Source organism: Protomyctophum parallelum (assembly GCF_964188405.1).
Source record: "Protomyctophum parallelum genome assembly, chromosome: 21".
Lineage (NCBI taxonomy): Eukaryota > Metazoa > Chordata > Actinopteri > Myctophiformes > Myctophidae > Protomyctophum > Protomyctophum parallelum.
In genome coordinates, this window is record NC_139713.1 from 28,132,840 (window position 1) to 28,151,393 (window position 18,554).

Genomic DNA, 18,554 nt, shown 5'->3' on the forward strand with positions numbered 1-18,554 from the left:
ACACACACACACACACACAAACACACACACACACACACACACACACACACACACACACACACACACACAACACACAGACAGCATTAAAGAGAAGCATCCCCCTCACATACATTTATGTTTATTATCTTGACATGTTGAGTTTGCATTGTGTTTATCGCAAACACTCCTATAGACAGCCATGTGTGTCCCTGGGTCCCTCCCAGGCTGGCTGGCTGTGTCTGAGCACGAAAATAGATTTTGGTTGGTTTTCATAACCAGGGGTTACTGTTGCGCAGCCTAACACACACACACACACACACACACACACACACACACACACACACTTAACTGTATATATATATATATGATGATTTTGGGTCGCGGGCCGGCACCCTGGCCGCGTTCCTGTGGGTCTGGAACTTCCACGGAGTTGCACCACTCACTTTACACGGGTGTGATTTTTTTCTTAAATGAATGCCCTACTACTTGATCATACTACAGCGTCAGACAAAAACATCAAAAGTAGCAGATCAACAAGCTCAAAGCGTGGTGCGAAGAAAGCTTGTAAATCTGCTACTTTTGAATTTGAATCCTGAAATGTAACAATTTTGGACATACTGTATGAAGTTTCGACAGACAATGAATTATCGTGCGAGTGGTACGAGTTTAACAGTGTCAGTTCTGTGGAATGGATAATTTGATAGTGGAAAAATGTACCGGTGAAAGATTATATCAAACATAACTTTTTTTAAATTGAAGTAAATATCGTAATCTGACAGCCCTAGTTTCCACACACACAACAGTGGCAACACACCAAGCCTCCAGTAAGGCTATCCAACGTTGAAGCTGCCACTACCTACTGGCAAAATGTGGAATTGCAGCACTTTCATGGAGGCGAACGGATGTTCATGACGTCACGTGCGTGAGCCCGGACCTCAAAATTGAGGCTAGGCTAAACTTAATGGTAAATTATGCGTTTATATAGCGATTTATCCAAGGCGCTTTACATAGATTGTGCATTACATTCACTGGACCCATTCACACACACATTCATACACCGATTGCGGCGGAAGCCATGCAAGGTACCAACCAGCACATCGGGAGCAATTTGGGGTTCAGTGTCTTGCCCAAGGACACTTCGACATGTAGACAGGAGGAGCCGGGATTCGAACCGCCGACCCATGGATCATTGGACGACCTGCTCTACCTCTTGAGCCACAGTCGCTCGCAGCCACAGTCGCTCGCTCGAGCCATCGAGTTATAATTATACTTCCGGCAGTCTTCCGGGTGCTTCAAAATGCCACTGAGCAACTTCCACTGAAATTAATAGCGGGGGGGTGGGGCTAACGCACCGGTTCGGTCTCTATCCTTTTATTACTCTATGCGATACACACACACAAACTCTCACTCACTCACCCAGAGAGTGGATCAACAGCGATGGAAGCCGGCTCCTTCAGGCCGCTGTTGAACAGAACCTTCTGTTTGGTGCCGTTGAAGTTTGTCACGCCGATGCTTTTGGTTCCGAGGTCTGACCAGTACAGGTTCTTGTAAATCCAGTCCACGGCGATGCCGACAGGATTCTGAATGTTGTCCAGCACCTTGCTGTGGGTCCCAACGTCCCCCCGCTTATCCATCACCGTACTGAGACCGAGAGAGAGACAGAGAGATGAGGGGGTAGACAGAGGGGGGGGGGGTAGAGATGGAGACTTATGAGAGAAAGTGTGTGTGCGCGCGTGCGTGCGTGCGTGAATTATAAAGAGATAGAGAGAAAGCTAGGGTTTAATTTGATTTCACTTTACTGTCCCCTTGGGTAAATGTGTCCTCTGCATTTAACCATTCCCAACAGAGAACGGTAAACAGACAGTGTGCACTTGGGGACCAACTCCAGCTGTAAAGCCAGTACCTTGGTCAAGGGCACTGTGTGCATGTGTGCGTGGCAGAGGTCTTCGTGTAAACCCGAAATCCGACTCTGGAGTCACAAGAAGCGCCTCCGGGGGCCAGGTCAGAACCGCTACCGTATGTTTCGGGTCTCGGGGGGCCGACAGTGAAATGCTGTCACAGCTGTCAATCACCCCTGCTCCCCCCTTTTTCCCTCCTCTGGCCAGCTGCCGGCGTGCCTTGCGTCACGTGACTTCAGTAAAGAAGTAGCAGTGTTACTGTGTAGACAATAACAAGAAAGAGCCTCGGTTCCTTGGGTTTTGTACGGGTACGGGCCGCGATCTCTCTGTACTGCTCGGATCGGAACTTATATATTTCTAATAATAGCCGGGTCGGTTCGGCTCTGGTTTCCGACATCTCTGAGTACTTTTCCAAGTCCGGAAGTCTGAAGTCTAACAACAGCCGGGTCCATTAGGTTCTGGGTACATTTTATATGGGTCTATTTGGGCATAGGTCGGTCAAATTGGACCCGTGAAGACCTCTAGGGCGTGGGTCTCGTTCTCACCTAAAGATGGCCTTCTGGCCCATGTCGGCCCAGAAGATCCTCTGCTGGTTGAAGTCGGCGTCCAGCGCCACAGTGTTCCTCTGCTGCTCCACGATCTGGGTGTACTCCTTCCTCTCCAGGCCCAGGCGCCGGATGTCACGCCGGTTGGTGAAGATCAGACACGGCTCCTTGCCTGCGGGAGGGGAGAGGACGGGGTCAGAGGCAGATCGACCCCCGGCGTCCTTATTTCTGGGCATGCCGTTATCGGTGAAAAATAATAGCCCAGGCGGCGCCTATATTTCCTGTATCGCCATGTTTTTACGTTTGTTTCGTAAATGAACGCCCTACTTGAATCATACTACAGCGTCACACAAAACAAAAGCATCAAAAGTAGCAGATCCGCAAGCTCTAAAGTTTCCTGTCAGATATATTATAGACTATCCGATAATGCAGAAAAAGCCAAAAGAATATATAAAATATAAAAAATACACCTAAAATAGTTTAACGTTTGGAGAGGAGCAGAGGATCAGTTGACAGCACCTCTTCTTCTTACATATCTTCTTACATATCTGCAATTTTTTATACTTGTGGGACGCTGTAGTAGGATCAAGACAGCCATTAATTTACGAGATAAAAACCCCACTAAAAGTAAGTTACTTACTATAAGTAAGAGGTTTCTGCCCGACAGCAACTATATGCTGCTGATGTAGATTTAGGTCGTCTTTAACCGCGACTGCCTGAGCCCTGATGCCTCATTACCATTTGCATTACCCATATAGAGTCTATTACACAGGACTAATTAAGAGCTAAAGAGTCTATTCAGGGTACTAATTGAAGGTAGATTCCTAGACTGAACAATATAGAGCACCCTTTCAGAATGACGAGTGGCCCAGGAAATAATTCCCCATTCATTTTCCCCCATAGGTTTTCAAAAAGTATTTTTTAAAGATCTGTCAGCCTCGAACAAAGCCAACTCGGATTTGTGACAAATCATGACAACACACACAATATTCTGGGCGAACACATAATTAGAAAGAAGAAATGGGAAGGGCAGGGTACAACAATTAAATACCGGTAATTGTTATATTGTACGTCTATTGCACATAAGAAAAATCTATTAATAAAAAAAATAAAAATCACACCGGTATGAAGTGAGGGGCGCTCTTATCATCATGACATAAAATAGACACTATGCCTAGTTGCTCAGATACTATGACATAAAATTCTCCATTCATTGTTAATGGGAATGTAACTTTTTCTGCCCGCTAGGTGGTACTGTGGCATAAGCACAGCTAACATGTTCCAGCCGTTCAGTCTCAGTCTACGAGCCTCTGTTTAATTTCCGGGTTATCAGGGAGGTTGTTTGCGTAAAAGGTAAATTGACGGTCGCCGCTTTCATATATGGAGTACGGTTGTCTACGAACATGTACGTAGTTGGCACCTGCCTACCCTAGCCTAGGGGGTCCGAATAGGTTCATAGATGGCGCAGAAAGAATTAATGTTTGCTTAAGACCAAGTTTGTGGACGGTAACTAAAAGCTGGATGTAGGATGGGCTAGCGCCCCTCAAAAACATAAATTATAGTTCCAAGCCAACGATTGATCATAACACTGAAAATGCACAGGGCCCACCCATCTGATATAGGCTGCCGAGTTAAGTGGTCAGATGGGTGGGCTGTAAACGCTTGAGATTTCCAAGTGGGCATTGATCCAGAAAAGGTTGAGAACCATGGGTCTAGACTACAGTAGGCAGGTTGCCTACAGACTGAGAGACAGACCGTCTAGCCACCCTGTCATCCATTCACTGACAAGTTTACTGGCCATAATTTGTTTTAGAGACGCTCGTATGATCAAATAATTGTTGGGTTTAAGAGGTCCTGCACACAGTAAACCCAGTAACTCCAAGAGTGTACATATTTGTACACTCTTGGAGTTAAATGAACACCAAGGGTTTTACAGTGTGGTGTTCTGTCTGAGGGGACTCGGTCATAATGGCCAACACAATAAACCCTTTTTACTGCCATAAACACCATGTGATCTCCAGCCTAGAGGGTGACATCATCACAGTTGGGACACATCCGAGGCCTGTCAGGACAGCTATAACCTTGCGGTCCCATCTGGGCCATTATTGTTTATCTTTTTATTAAAACTTTATTGCAGCAGCATTTGCAATCCACTGCAAAATACAAACAACTCCCATGTTTCATAGTTCTATGGGAGATGACCAGTACAACAACAGACCTATACTGTTCGCTACTGGGAGCTGACCAGTACAACAACAGACTTATATACCACTCGCTACAGGGAGCTGAACAGTAGCGAAGTTGGGTACTAGAGAGCTTGTGTAAAATGTCTTATTTTTTAAATAATTCTTCACCGACACAATAACCAGTGTGACGTTACCACTGCTCTATCGCAACATTCTTCTGTCTCAAGTGATTACCAGTGCCTGTGCCGTCCCCATCACTCAACTCTCTCAACTCAACAAGAATGTCCCAGCACCCTCCCCCCTTTCCTAAATCTATTATTAGCAAAGTCAGCAGCAAAACAAAGCAACCAACGCACAGTGTAGTGACCAAGTAGCTATGAGAAGTGTTGCCCAAAAAAAGCCACTGCCAAAAATCCAGTTTTGATTATTTGTAGTGCGTTGAACTCACCCACAGCTTTACAGACTCCAGTGGGCGGGTCCATCTGGTATCCGTTGTGACACTCACACTTGTAACCTCCCTTCAGGTTGATGCAGATCTGACTGCAGATTCCTGGGTTCTGACACTCGTTAATGTCTGCACAGAGGAGAAGACTTGATGTAGTCAAACATGATCCGTTGGCTTTTTATTCATTTATTTTCTCTAGGGGAAATGCCTGATAACTACGTATACTGCCCTGCAAAGCCAAATTGCAGTAACTACGTTTTAGGACACAGACTTTCCCAATGGTCAAATTAGCCTTTGTGATTTTGGGGGATAAACAATTACCTCAAGAAAATATAAAAATAATAGTGTAATATAACTTGCCAATTTGCCAATATCTAATTTGGCTGACTAGTTGGAAAAAGAAAAAAAAAGATAATAATCTTGACGGTACCTCCACAGGTCTTGTGGTCTATGAGCTGCAGTCCTGGTGCACAGTCACACTCGAAGCCTATCACCATGTCCCTGCATATGTGAGAGCAACCTCCGTTGTTTTGCAGACATTCGTTCATATCTGGGAGACGGAGACAAATGTAGTAAGTAAGTATACAGTAGAAGTATACAGTAGAACATGCACATCGACAAGGGGGTGGCTGGGCTAAAGACACTTCATTTTACAGATGGATGGAGACCGCACACCATATTAGGTCTTTATTTATTCGTCTGACGTGATCCACAACAGGATCGAAACGTCAGACAAATAAATAAATAAGTATTTTTGCACCCAATATGGTGTGCAGGCCACACACAAGCGCAAAAGCTGCAGATTAGGTGTTAATGTTTACATCTGTCAGTAATAGTAGTGTCGATCAATTTAGAAAATAGATTTCTGTGAACTGCACATTATCTCAGGTTGAGGTTCAAATATAACCAACACATCGAAAACAGATCTCTGCAGTTTGAGGCTCACCTATTGACAGTAAGTTTCAGTCTGAAACAGAAGCCTGAGTTTCTGAACCAATCAGTGTGTCTCATCCCTTCAGGCTATTGGACGTTCGTATCCGACGCTACATTCACGCGGAGTCAGTTTACAAGCGAGAGACAGACGGCAAGCTCAGCATGTTTGCTATACTATGTGACACATTTCTAACCTATGTTTTTAGATAAGAGATCAAGATCAAGTAGTTTGTTAATTTACGAGAAAACACAAAAATATGGAGATACGGTTTCTACCCGACAGAAATAGGGATGCAAGGTTGTTAAAACGTTCTACAAATGCAGTGGGGCGGCAATGCCCCATGACGTAAAACAGCCACTGAGCTGGTTGAGATGGTCCCCGGTCCGATCCCCTTGGGTTTGTGTTGAAGTGTTTTTATATTAAGCAAGACACTGAACCCCCCAACTGCTCCCGATGAGCATGTTTCTGCCTTTCATGGCTTCCGTCACTTTTGATAAAAATGCACCATTTAACATTTAAATATGGACATGAAGTCATTCTACTCACTGCATTCCTTAATGGGTTCATCGCTCCAGTCGGGGCAGTCCCTGGCCTTGTTGCACACCTTGCTCATCTCAATGCATTCACCGCTGCGACACTTGAATTTATCAGGACCATTACACTGGGTCACTGTACGGAGAGAGCAGAGGTTGACAATGGATCACCCAGTGATACGTGACCTATTTAGACATTTAACAATTAATAGATCCTTTGCGTGGCGTCCAAAGAACTTGCAAAGTGCTTGCAAAGAACTAGAAAGATGAGGGGAGGCAGAAAGGAGAAAAGAGGGTATTTTGTATGTGTGGCAGGTGTCTTTGAGATTTAAGAACAAGAGTATGAAGAAAGAGAAGGAAGAGAGAAAATGCTGTGCATGAGGATCAGTTTTGTCCTTGAGAAGGCACAGTAAAGGGCTTCTCACATGGAAAGCAACTGCCGTGGCTAGTAATTCATTTTCAATAAGAGTCGAGCATTCGAGCAGGCAGGCAATCAGACAGGCGTAGCGACGAGAGTGCAATCCTGTGACGCTGTCACCTCCGTGTTAGTCTCACACACACATGCCCATGTCAAGAGTTGAACTGGTGTTTAACTTGCCAGCGGAATTCGCAGAAATTTTATAAATTAGCAAAGTAATGAAATTAGCCGATCTACAAGCTCGTGGTGTAAAGCGTGTGGGTTTGTAGATCGGCAATTTCTTTGGTCCTGGGCAAACTAATTTGTCTTTTGGGTCACAAACTAAATAGTTTGGGAAGCCCTGCTTATAGTGCTTAATGACCTGGTGAGATAGCGTATGACAACATGTCAGTGTAGTCAATTCCTGGGTAGTTGGAGATCAAGAAATTCCACAGAAAGGGGGAGTTAGAATCTCAACGAGGGAGTCATCATTACTAGGAAACATGCTCATGTAATGTATGCTTAGTCACATCAGTGTTTCTCAAGCTTTTGCACTCTGGACCACTAGCATATTTCAGTTAAATATAATATCGGCAATTTAGCATAGTATCGTGCAACATATTATATCAAGCCGTCACACACACACACACACACACACACACACACACTTTAAAGAGGTAGTGCCGTGATTTTTGACCACCCGCAGGCCTAATTATGGCCATGCATCACCACTAGTAGTCTATGGACTGAGCTGATGTGTTTTTAACCTGCTACATGTACAGTTCTTATTAGTTTTACTCTTATTTTAATTGTTTTCTAATAGTTGTCTTCTCTCATGTCCCCCCCACATGTAAAGCGTCTTTGGGTATTAGAAAAGCGCTATATAAGTCCCAGGTATTATTATTATTATGGACAATTGGTTGAGAGGTGGGATGCATTGACATGAGTGTTTGAGTGCTGAAAAGAAAAAAATCATCCGACTTGACCCAAGACAACAGTGGTCCCCAAGTTGATTTTTACTTAGTCAGTGCAGTGGTTCGTGCTTCACAATCAGTTGAAAATCCCTGCTCTAGTACCTACTACCTATCTACCACCTTGGTGGCTTAGCAATGCCTAATTTTGGGGGGGCTTATGTTTTGGATGCCAGACGAAACTGGGAGATCCATTTGTATGGGTGCCTGCTTCACTGTATTCTTTGCTGTCCTGTTCTTTCTTTGATGTTGAGTAAATGTGGCGAGAATCCGATAGTAAAGCATTCTATTAAAACATGCAACCAATTCCGCTTGACCTTTTCCCTTGACATTTTGGTGAATCGGGCCAGAAATGGAAAAAGTGTTCATGTTTTCTCCGGCCTTATTAGATGAAGCATTCAATATGTGGTGTGCCTTACATAATTTGAGCAACAACATTTTTACGTTTTTCTCCCAACTCGGCTGATTTTTCTATTAAAGGATCAATTCACCACTTTTCAACCTATCTTCATATACTGTTACTAGGTCCTCACTAATAATCATGATAAAATGGCACCATTTCTTTCTACTCTGTTCATAGGAAGGCTGTGGGCAGTTCAGAGACCCGTCCACCAGTGACATCATCGATTGGGAATCCAAACTAATAGAAACTGCAGGTTTTCTAGTCCTGAAAAGTTGCAATGCGAAAGCTATCGTTCCCGATAAAAAAAAAATCGAAACATTTTTGTAAAAAAACCCAACGATGATGTAACTGGTGGACGGTTTCTCAACTGCCCACAGCCCTCCTATGAGACACAGACTGAGTAGAAAAAGATTGACATTTTATCATGATTATTAGTGAGGACCTATTATATGAAGATGGGTTGAAAAGTGGTGAAGTGGTCCTTTAAGCAATAAGCACCCCTCTGGTCGGAGGAGCAGGGCGGAATTGGGGGAGATATTCCCAGATACTGACACCATCTTTTTCTCAATATAAATCGGAACGAGCCACCTTATTTCATCAATTTTGGCCTCGTCCTTAAATGGCAGACTTATGAGGTTGAGTTGTCTTATGTGTTTCAGATGCTTTTGGTATAGATTTTTACTTCTGCCCTATTATGGCTATGTTTGGAGTGGGTCCTGCAGGAAGGCTCACCCCTAACCAAAGCTCAGCTGGATTCTGTTTAAGCCTCTGGCCACTATTTTGGCCAGAGGCTTATTGTACTTAACTGAAAATTGGACTCTAACCCTGCTTAATAGACACTGGGTTGGGGATTTACTGGGATACCTTAAGCTGGAGAAACTGAGATTCAGCACACATGGGGAAATGTGAAAGTTTTATTTTTGTCTTACTTTGTCAATTATATCTGTATACCTACTTCTTTATAGGCTTTGATATTTATAGTGTTGTTCTTGTTGGTGTGAATGTGAATATATACACGTTCCTTAGTTTGAAGCAAAGCATTTCTTTGTATATAGTGTTCTGACAATACGTGTTTTGTCTGTGTGGTTGTACTGTATGTTGTGGAAAATAATTTGAAAATCTAAAAGAAAAAGAAAAACAAATGACATGAGCGGAGTGCAGTGGATCTTACTGTTTTTGCAGTTGATCTCATCAGATCCGTCGGTACACTCTCTAACGCCGTTGCACTGCCTGCCGCCAGGAATACAATTACCATCGTCACACTTGAAATGATCCGGCCCACAGGTTATCACAGCTGAGGAAACACAAAAAGATCATATTCTGTGATCGCATTCTGGCTTACACCACAGTCAAATCTGTTTCACTCCGAGTGTGCATGTACACAGGGCCCCTTTTATGCACAAGGCTATAGAAAGTAAAGTTCTCAACGGGCCCAAAAATGAAGGCCCGAACTGGGTCGGCCCCGAAGCTCGGCCCAAATTACCATAATGTTATGCCCGAAAAGAACGCCACTTTAAGGCCAGCGCAGCAGCGCGCGCCGTGGTTCAGTGTGTGTCGATATCATTCTAATGGATCCCATTTGCAGTGGTGGTGAGTAGCTCCCCTTAGTTTCCTCTGAAGTGAAGCAGCTATGTCCAAGACTCCAAGTATCGTCCCCGTTCGGTGTCCAAAAAGAACAAACATAGCCTACAAAGTTTATAAATCATCCACGCACCTCTCATGTCTCGACAGCTTAGAGATCTGTTATTTTAAATTGGGCACATATAACGAGGCGCGCCGCCGCACCGAAGTACGGCAGTTATAATACTAATCATTTTGGAAATCAAATAACCTGTAGCCTGCAGTGGACTGTAACATTGCGTGGTCATTATACACTACAGAATTATATGATTTATATGGATCGGTTGGTGACTATATGACGTTGATTAGGCCTAATGATTAGGTTATTCATCGCAGCCAGCTGGGTTTAACGAGATAGCTCAGTCAGCCTCAGTGTAGCCTCGATACCCAGGCTTTAATTTAGTCTGCGCGAAAAATGAAAGCTTGGATTTATGCATGGGCTGCACTGGTCTAAAAGTGGGAGTCAACCCTTCCGCGTAGGCGTCGCTCCAAATTACGTGACGTCAGGGCTCTGAGCGGTGTGCACACCTCAAAATAACACCGTGAGGAAATCATTACCAATGGAACTTCAAACGAGGCTATGCGAGGAAAATGAGGAGAATGGCTGAATAACCCACCACACCGTCTAAGAAAAAAACCAACGTGTGCCGACTCTGTGGAAATAACTTTGACAGTCCGTTAGAATGGTATACTCCAGCAACCAGTGGTTTCTGCTTTTGGTCGACACAATACCAGTGCTGCACTGGGGGGGGGGGGGGGGGGGGGGAGAGAGACGGACAGATCTGTGAACCTATCAGGGTGCGCGTCTTTCTGAGCCGCGGCCCTCCCATTTAGTCCAGAAATGTCTAGCGTTAGCTCAGGCTAGCCTCAGTGAAACATGACGAAAAACGGACACTTCAGCTATCGTGTGATAATTTGCTTGATTTTATAAAACATTTAGCATTATGAACTGAAGCTCATTTGGTGCACCGCCAGCCAGAGGTATAAACAACCACCCCACCGTTCACTTCACTCTGCTCATGCCTGCGTGCAGTCAGTATGCGTGCTGCCGCACAGTCTGAAATGTCAAGCCCCCCACCTCCACTCCTCCCTCTTCCTCCTGTCACAATTAAGTGAATCTCGATAGTGCAGCCCTCTTCCTAATAAATACATAGTTGTAGGCTATAGCCTACACATTACACAAATAACAGAATTGCTATTTTTATTATAATAACATGCTTAGTGATTTTCCGGGATTTTTTTCTTTTTTCTGAGCCTGAGGCTCGGCCCGGCCCACTAATTGGCATAATTTTTGGGCCCGGCCCGAACGTCGGGTCGGTACCGGTCGGGCCAGGTCGGGTTCGGGCAGAGTTTGAAAACCTTAATAGAAAGTGACAAATCTTCACTAAAACCAGATTCCATATGGTCTTTGCTATTCAGACTGCATAAAAACACTGAAACTACAATCTGGATAGACCACAAATCAGATACGGCCAGTCTTAACAGGGCCTACAGGTCCATGTGGTTCCATTCGTACACTCCTGAGTAAATTCAACAAGGATTATACTGTGTACCCAATTTTGACAGCTGCAGACAGATAATCAATTATGCTCTTTGTATAAAACTTTCCACAGCAAAGTGTTTACCAGCCCGCAACAGATTTTCATTCAATTTAGCCCGAGATCAGAGTGATCAGAGTATAAGCATGAAGCATAAAGTGCCCCTGGGGGCACAGGTCTCCACCAGGGCAGGTCAGGTTGTGGCTTCCTGGTGGCACTATAATAGGCCATTTCTTCTTACACCTTGGATGGCAATTTGATGATTTGAGGAATTCTGTTCCAAAAATGTGTCTTGCAAAAATCCACCTGTAAGCTATAACAGGACAATGTGAAAAGGGTGGGGTATATTCCTCAGCCTAGTAGGAGAGTCCTTGAAAGATTTCACATAAACGCTGCCTTCATGATTTGAGGCTTTTTGTTCAAAACAGGCCAATCTTGCCAACTTTGAAAGCCAATGTTAGCCAATTAGGATGGAATATGAAATATTTTTGGACAGAATCTGGAGTAGAATTTGGACAGAATCTGGAGTAGTAATATCATGAATAGTGTTTTTCAAAAATGGGCCTCCGGGTGGCGCTATAACAGGCAGTTCTGGAAAATCTGGGGCAGAGGTTCATGTTGGCATCAAGTGAGTGTGTGCTAAATTTGACATTGACCGGGTTAACAGTGCCGGACGGACACACGCACGCGGACGGACGCACACACACAGACGGAGTGCAAAACATAATCTCTCCCCATGCCTTTGGCCTGGTGGAGACAAGGCAAATGGTCACATACAGTAATATAAGTAAAGACCACTGTAGGACACCAGATAAACATGAAACCCACACTGTAGCATCTGTCAAAAAACAACATGCTACCTAAATAATATTCTTTGGTCAACAGGTAACCAAAATATCTGCATAGTAAACTACCAGTTGCCATATCTTACTATACTACTAATATCTTGCAATGAAACATATAGTTCGTTGCTGTCGGGAGGAAACCACCTAACTCCATTTGAGGTTTTTGATAATTCTTTTCATAAATCAGTGCTATTGAACACCCTTTACGTGAACCAATGAAAAGTAGTAAAAACCGCTTCAGACAAAACCTCTTAACTCCATTGGACCCTCAAACTGTTTACTAACCAACTCCACCATGTAAATAATTGGCAATATATAAAGTCAACATGAGGCAGTATTGGCTTCATTTTCAAAATATTCTTTTGTTTCTTCCCGACAGCAGAGATATGATGGTTGGTAAATATATTCTTGTATTTAAAAATAAATAAAAACATTCTATTTATAAATGAAACGGTAACATCAGATCTAAAGCACATACGACAGTTGGCTTCGTCGCTGTCGTCCTTGCAGTCGGATTCACCGTCACACCTCCACTTCTTGTGAATGCACTCTCCAGAACGACACAGCATCTCACTGGACGAACACTTGGCCGGAGGGGTGGGGGGGCGACCGCAGCGAGACGGAGACTCATCCGACTGGTCCTGAGGGCAGAGAAGAGGAGTGGATGAATAATGAGGGAGAGCTGGAGAGAGACGAGGAGGAGTAAGAGTAAAAGAGACAAGAAGAGAGACAGGAGGAAGAGTGAGGGAAGAAGGGAATAAAGTGGAAATCAATGAACACTGTGGGAGGTCAGATACAACACGGATAGTGGATATGTACTGTATATACACAAACACACACACACACACACACACACACACTAGACATTTGTGATGCAGACACATTGACGAAGAAAAGTATGCAGTATGTGTCGGCTCATTCTTTTTTTTTTTTAAGATATTGTTTTTGCGGCTTACGCCTTTTATTGATTTTTGAAGGGACAGACAGTAGGCTGACAGGAAACGGGAGAGAGATGGGGGAAGACATGCAGTAGGCCGTGTCGGGTCCGGGAGTCGAACCCGCGGCACACTGCGACTGGATTACCAGTCCGGTGCCCAGACCGTTACGCTACGGCCTGGGCCTGTCGGCTCATTCTTTGACAATTCCTAGTCGTGTCTGTTCATATGAAGTTATAATTAATTTGTTGTCATAGTGAATTACTGCGCTGCTGAAGCATCGTCGAGCGGATAGAGCACCGCTCAAGTGCTTTAAATCATATGCTGACATTACACAGCCTCTGTGACTGTTTAAATGCTGCAGGGAGAAAGGCTTGTTCTTTCCTGCTCGACTCGCTCACCGGCAACGGACGCACTGGGGTGATGGCTTCCTAAATGGGTCATCATATTGGAAGTAGTGCATAAGCCTAACATGTTGCACAGTGCTTGGACACAGCCGCAGTTTTACCCACCATTGTTCCTTTTCATAGGTCCCATTCTTTCGGAGTTCGGCATGCCCCAGCCGGGAATCGAACCCTGACCTTCCAGTCTCAGGGTGGACACTCTAACCATCATCCCAACTGTAGACTACTTTGCCTTGTCCACTCCAACACTCATTCACAGCGCTGCACTCCACAATTCAACTGTGACAAATCAGAATTTTGACTGAGAAATGAAGGAGAGGCTCACCAAACCCAATAACTTTATTGAACTGAATAGTACATGCCCAGAACCGTGACTATCGAACAAACTGGATAGTACATGCCCAGAACCGTGACTATCGAACAAAATGAATAGTACATGCCCAGAACCGTGACTATCGAACAAACTGGATAGTACATGCCCAGAACCGTGACTATCAACATGTTTAACAGGCCATTACATCCAGTCGACAGAGAACCCTTTAATTAACAGACTTTCAACACTACTCTCGAACAAGATGGAGAGATCTTATAAAGCCAAGTTCCATTTCGCTACTATAAACAGACTACTGTATGAATATTATGATTGCATGTTGCTGGTATGACACACACACACACACACACACACACACACACACACACACACACACACACACACACACACACACACACACACACACACACACACACACACACACACACACACACACACACACACACACACACACACACACACACACACGATGTCCAAAAGTGCTTTTCAGGATTCAAATATCACAAAAATAGCAAATCGCAATGCGAAATGTTTTGAGCCTGTAGATCTGCTATTTTTGCTACTTTTGTGTGACACTGTAAGGTTTCGGCCCGACAGCCAACCATATACACACAGTACAGATATACACCAGGTTAGATGACACACCCAGATGGTCTGGTAAGGTGATGACCTCATCAGTTTCTGGGAAAAGCAGCAACAATCGTTGGCCAGGTTTGACAAGCTGAGACGGAAGACTTAAGACATCCCTCTCAGCTTGCCAACCTGGCAAGGATGATCCCTCGCAGCCTGGAAACAAGTGTATCATGCGAGCATAATTTCAGCTCTGCTGAGCATGTGACTTAGACCGGGGGGGGGGGGGGGGGGGGTAGACAATGGAACGAAGCAGGTGTCATAGCACATCTTAAAGGGATAGTTCACCCAGAGAGATTTTGGGGGTGAACTATCCCTTTAACCCATTAAAACCGGGAAACGTGTTTCTTAATTTTTAGCATTGGCTATTCAAATAGCAGATGTACGCAACTCATTCGCGGCCGCGATCGTCATTTGACGCCTTTACCTACTTGGGCCCTCGTTGTCGAAATCGTCTTTGGACGTCATTTTTAACAGTTTGACGGCCGCTAATTGTTTAATCCAGTGTTCCACCGCGCGTAAAACGCTATACCCGACATTTTTTTAATGCTTTTAATTTGCCGTTTTAAAATAATTAAAAGGAAAAAGCGGATTTATCCGGGACCTGATGAAATACAGAAGTGAAAAGTCAGCTGGCTTATGCCGTCTATGGGAACAGTTTTTAGAATTCCAATATCTCAGATTCTTCTTCTTCCAAGCTGCGTTTTTGATTAAAACAACATTGATTTGTTTTACATGAATTATATAAGATTTGCGCGAAATGTTACAGAGAAATATTTGAGGTTGTACAAGCCTATTTTTTAACCATCTTGAATGTGAGAACTACTGATTTAGAAGTCTCTCTCTCCCTCCATCCGACACGCAGATTATTAATGTTTTGCATTAATAATCCAAATCTGCAAACTAGTAACTCAAGCGGTCAAATAATTGTAATGAAGTAAAAGTACATGATTTGAGTCAACATACCAGTCAAAATTGGACATCTACTGTGTACAAGTACAATTCACTTGGTTACTTTCCACCACTCCCCCCCCCCCCCCCCCCCCCCCACTACAGTACCTGACAGTCAACGTCGTCGTCACAGACCCAGCTGGAGGGGATGCACGTGGAGTTCCCACACTGGAACTCGGTGGGACCGCAGGAGGACGGCGTGCAGTCCACCTCATCTGAGCCGTCGCCACAGTCGTCCTCCCCGTTGCACTGGAAGTTACGGGATATGCACCTGCCACTGGCGCAGGTGAACTCGTTGGGAGCACAGGTGATGTTGCCTAGGACAAGACGGAGAGGAGAGGAGGGAGAGATGAGAGATGGACTGTTAGGTAGGTTGGTTTTCTTGACCACAATGTTAACTAGATAAAGTGCCAATCGGCACAGGTCTCCACCAGGGCAGGTCAGGTTGTGGCCTCCTGGTGGCGCTATAATAGGCCAATGTGAAAAGGGTGCCATTTCTTCTTGCCTTGGATGGCAATTGGTTGATTTGAGGCTTTTTGTTCAAAACGGGCCAATCCTGCAAACGTTGAAAGCCAATGTTAGCCAATTAGAATGGAAAATGATATATCGGACAGATCCGTCTTGAACACATGACTATAGAGATCATGTGGACCGATTTGCGTGAGATTTGGATGAAATCTGTGCGACTAACATAAGCAAAGTGTTTTACAGAAATCGACCTCATGGTGGCACTATAACCGGCAGATGTGGAGGGATGCAGGGACAATGTTTTTCCATGGCCTCTAGGGAGTGCGCATACATAAGTTGTATACAGATCGATGCAGTTATAGCTAAAAACAGGAATTGGCCTGTTATAGCGCCACCGTGAGGCTGATTTGGGGGGGGAAATTGTGGCATGTCGTCCTCGGCCTAGTGGAAATGTGCGTGTATAATTTAACGGAAATTGCACACCGTTTGTGATTTGTGGCATTTTTTCGAAACAGACCAATCGTGTGAGCTTTGGAAGCCAATCTTAGCCAATCAGGATGGAAGATGGGAAATGGTGCCGCTCCGTGTTGATCACATGACTATGGAGATAGTGTATACCGAATTGTGTGATGTATGGATAAAATGTGTACGAGTAATCTACAGAAATGGTTTTTGCCTAAATCGGCCTCATGGTGGCGCTAGGAGGAATATTTGTCGTTGGCATCCAGGGAGTGTGTGTGCAAAGTTTGGCATGGATCGGGCCAACGGTGCCGGAGATTAGCTGGTAACGGACGGACGGAAGGACAGACGGACGGACACACGGACGGAGTGCAAAACATACTCTCCCCCCATGCCTTCGGCCAGGTGGAGACAAAAATGTAGATGGCATGTTATTTAACCACTTGAACCCTAGCTCTGTTTGGAACCTCATATCTACGCTTTATCTCCGGGAAGAGGTTCCGTGTCAGGATATCCCTGCATCGGTAGAACGTGGGTTAAGCCATCCAAAAACAGTGGCGAAAACCCATTTTGCAGTATCGTTTCCAAAAAGTAAAGGTATCAGAACCTAGCTGCAGATGATAAACGTATAGGCACGTAAATTTTTTAGATAGGGATGAAACAACAATGAATCAGGCTTAAATAAAAAAGCCTAGTACTGCTTCTGTAAAATTGCATTGGGAAAACATGGTACTGGCTAACTTCATAAGCTTTGTAAGCAGTTGTTTTGGTGTGTGTGTGTGTGGGGGGGGGGGGGCATGGAAATGTGGGTGATAGTGTTGTCAAAATATTACTTAAAAAAAAAGGAATAAAGGTACACTACTTATTACTCCCTGAGAAAAGTAACTAGTTAATTATTACTTTACTTGCATATTTTGTCCCCAAAAGTCTTACTTTACATTTTCAACATTAGCAGTCCCTCCCTCCCTCCCTCCCTCCTCTGTCTCCTCCACCTCCGTTTCCGTATCCGCTCTAGAGTCTAGATCTAGAGCGGATCAGCAGCCTGCAAAGCAACTTGACCCCTATCCAGTCTACCATTATAAATAAACACTTAAACCCACAGTTCCACCAAGGCTCGTGAAAATAGTAATATTACTTTTGGAAAAAAGTCAATGTAATATTATTACTCAAAATGTGAAAGTAACTAGTTAAGTTACATATTACTGGAAAAAGGAATAATATTACTGAAAGTAGTATATTACTTAAGTTACTTGACAACATATAAGATCAGAACGTATAATTCACCCTTGGTGGCAGGGATACAGTATGGAGGTTTGATAAAAAATAGTTTTCCTATTATCTGCTGTAGATGGTTTCTAAAGAGGGCTACAGTATATACAGTGAAACCCTCACTGTTCATTTATTCATTTTCAGTGAACAAATAAACATTGCGGGTTGATTTAGTTATTGTACACTCTGAGTTGAGTGAGTGAGTGAACTGCATCCGTGTTTGTGAGCATGTACAGTATTGTGTATATACATACATGTACATGTAAGTCGTTGCTGTCGGGTGTAATCCTTGTACTGTATGTCCAAGACGCTTCCTTTGATGTGAGCTTCATTAAATCCAGTAAAAAGTACAAAACTAGCCGATCTATGATCTGCCATTTTCAGTATTTGTAGGATATTAATTCACCAAAATAAATTTGAAATATAGAGATAAGAGCTTTCCAGCAGACAGTGACCAAGTGATACATTGAGAGAGAAACAGCTGATGTATATCGTTGCTGGTGGGTGTGGAAACCTTGTATGCCCAAAATCGTTCATTATAAAACAAATAAGGAAAATAGTGAAAATAGCCTATCTCTACAAGCTCACAACGTGAGCGCGAGAGCTGAAAAGACAGTGAGGAAGAGTGTGTGTGTGTGTGTGCACGAAAGTGTTGTATGTACTCACCACAGTTAAACTCATCCTCTCCGTTGTCACAGTCCCGCTCTCCATCACACTTCCAGAAGACAGGGATGCACTGGGTGGAGCCCACACCACAACTAAACTCATTCACACGACACGTACGCATGTCTGCACGCACACGCACACACACAC

The 18,554-nt window shown here is 44.1% G+C and overlaps 1 protein-coding gene across 2 annotated transcripts in view; it reads right to left on the reverse strand.

Moving 5' to 3' along the window:
- The window catches only part of vldlr (very low density lipoprotein receptor), a 54,471-nt gene that overhangs the window by 12,236 nt on the left and 23,681 nt on the right, over positions 1-18,554 (reverse strand). For both annotated transcript variants that reach the window (XM_083793098.1, XM_083793097.1), the window contains exons 4-12: positions 18,408-18,530; positions 15,654-15,862; positions 12,773-12,935; positions 9,463-9,585; positions 6,534-6,656; positions 5,484-5,603; positions 5,057-5,182; positions 2,423-2,594; positions 1,396-1,620 (exon numbers count right to left, since the gene is read on the reverse strand). In XM_083793098.1, the coding sequence (XP_083649224.1) occupies positions 1,396-1,620; positions 2,423-2,594; positions 5,057-5,182; positions 5,484-5,603; positions 6,534-6,656; positions 9,463-9,585; positions 12,773-12,935; positions 15,654-15,862; positions 18,408-18,530 (1,384 nt within the window). The remainder of the gene's footprint in view (positions 1-1,395; positions 1,621-2,422; positions 2,595-5,056; positions 5,183-5,483; positions 5,604-6,533; positions 6,657-9,462; positions 9,586-12,772; positions 12,936-15,653; positions 15,863-18,407; positions 18,531-18,554) is intronic.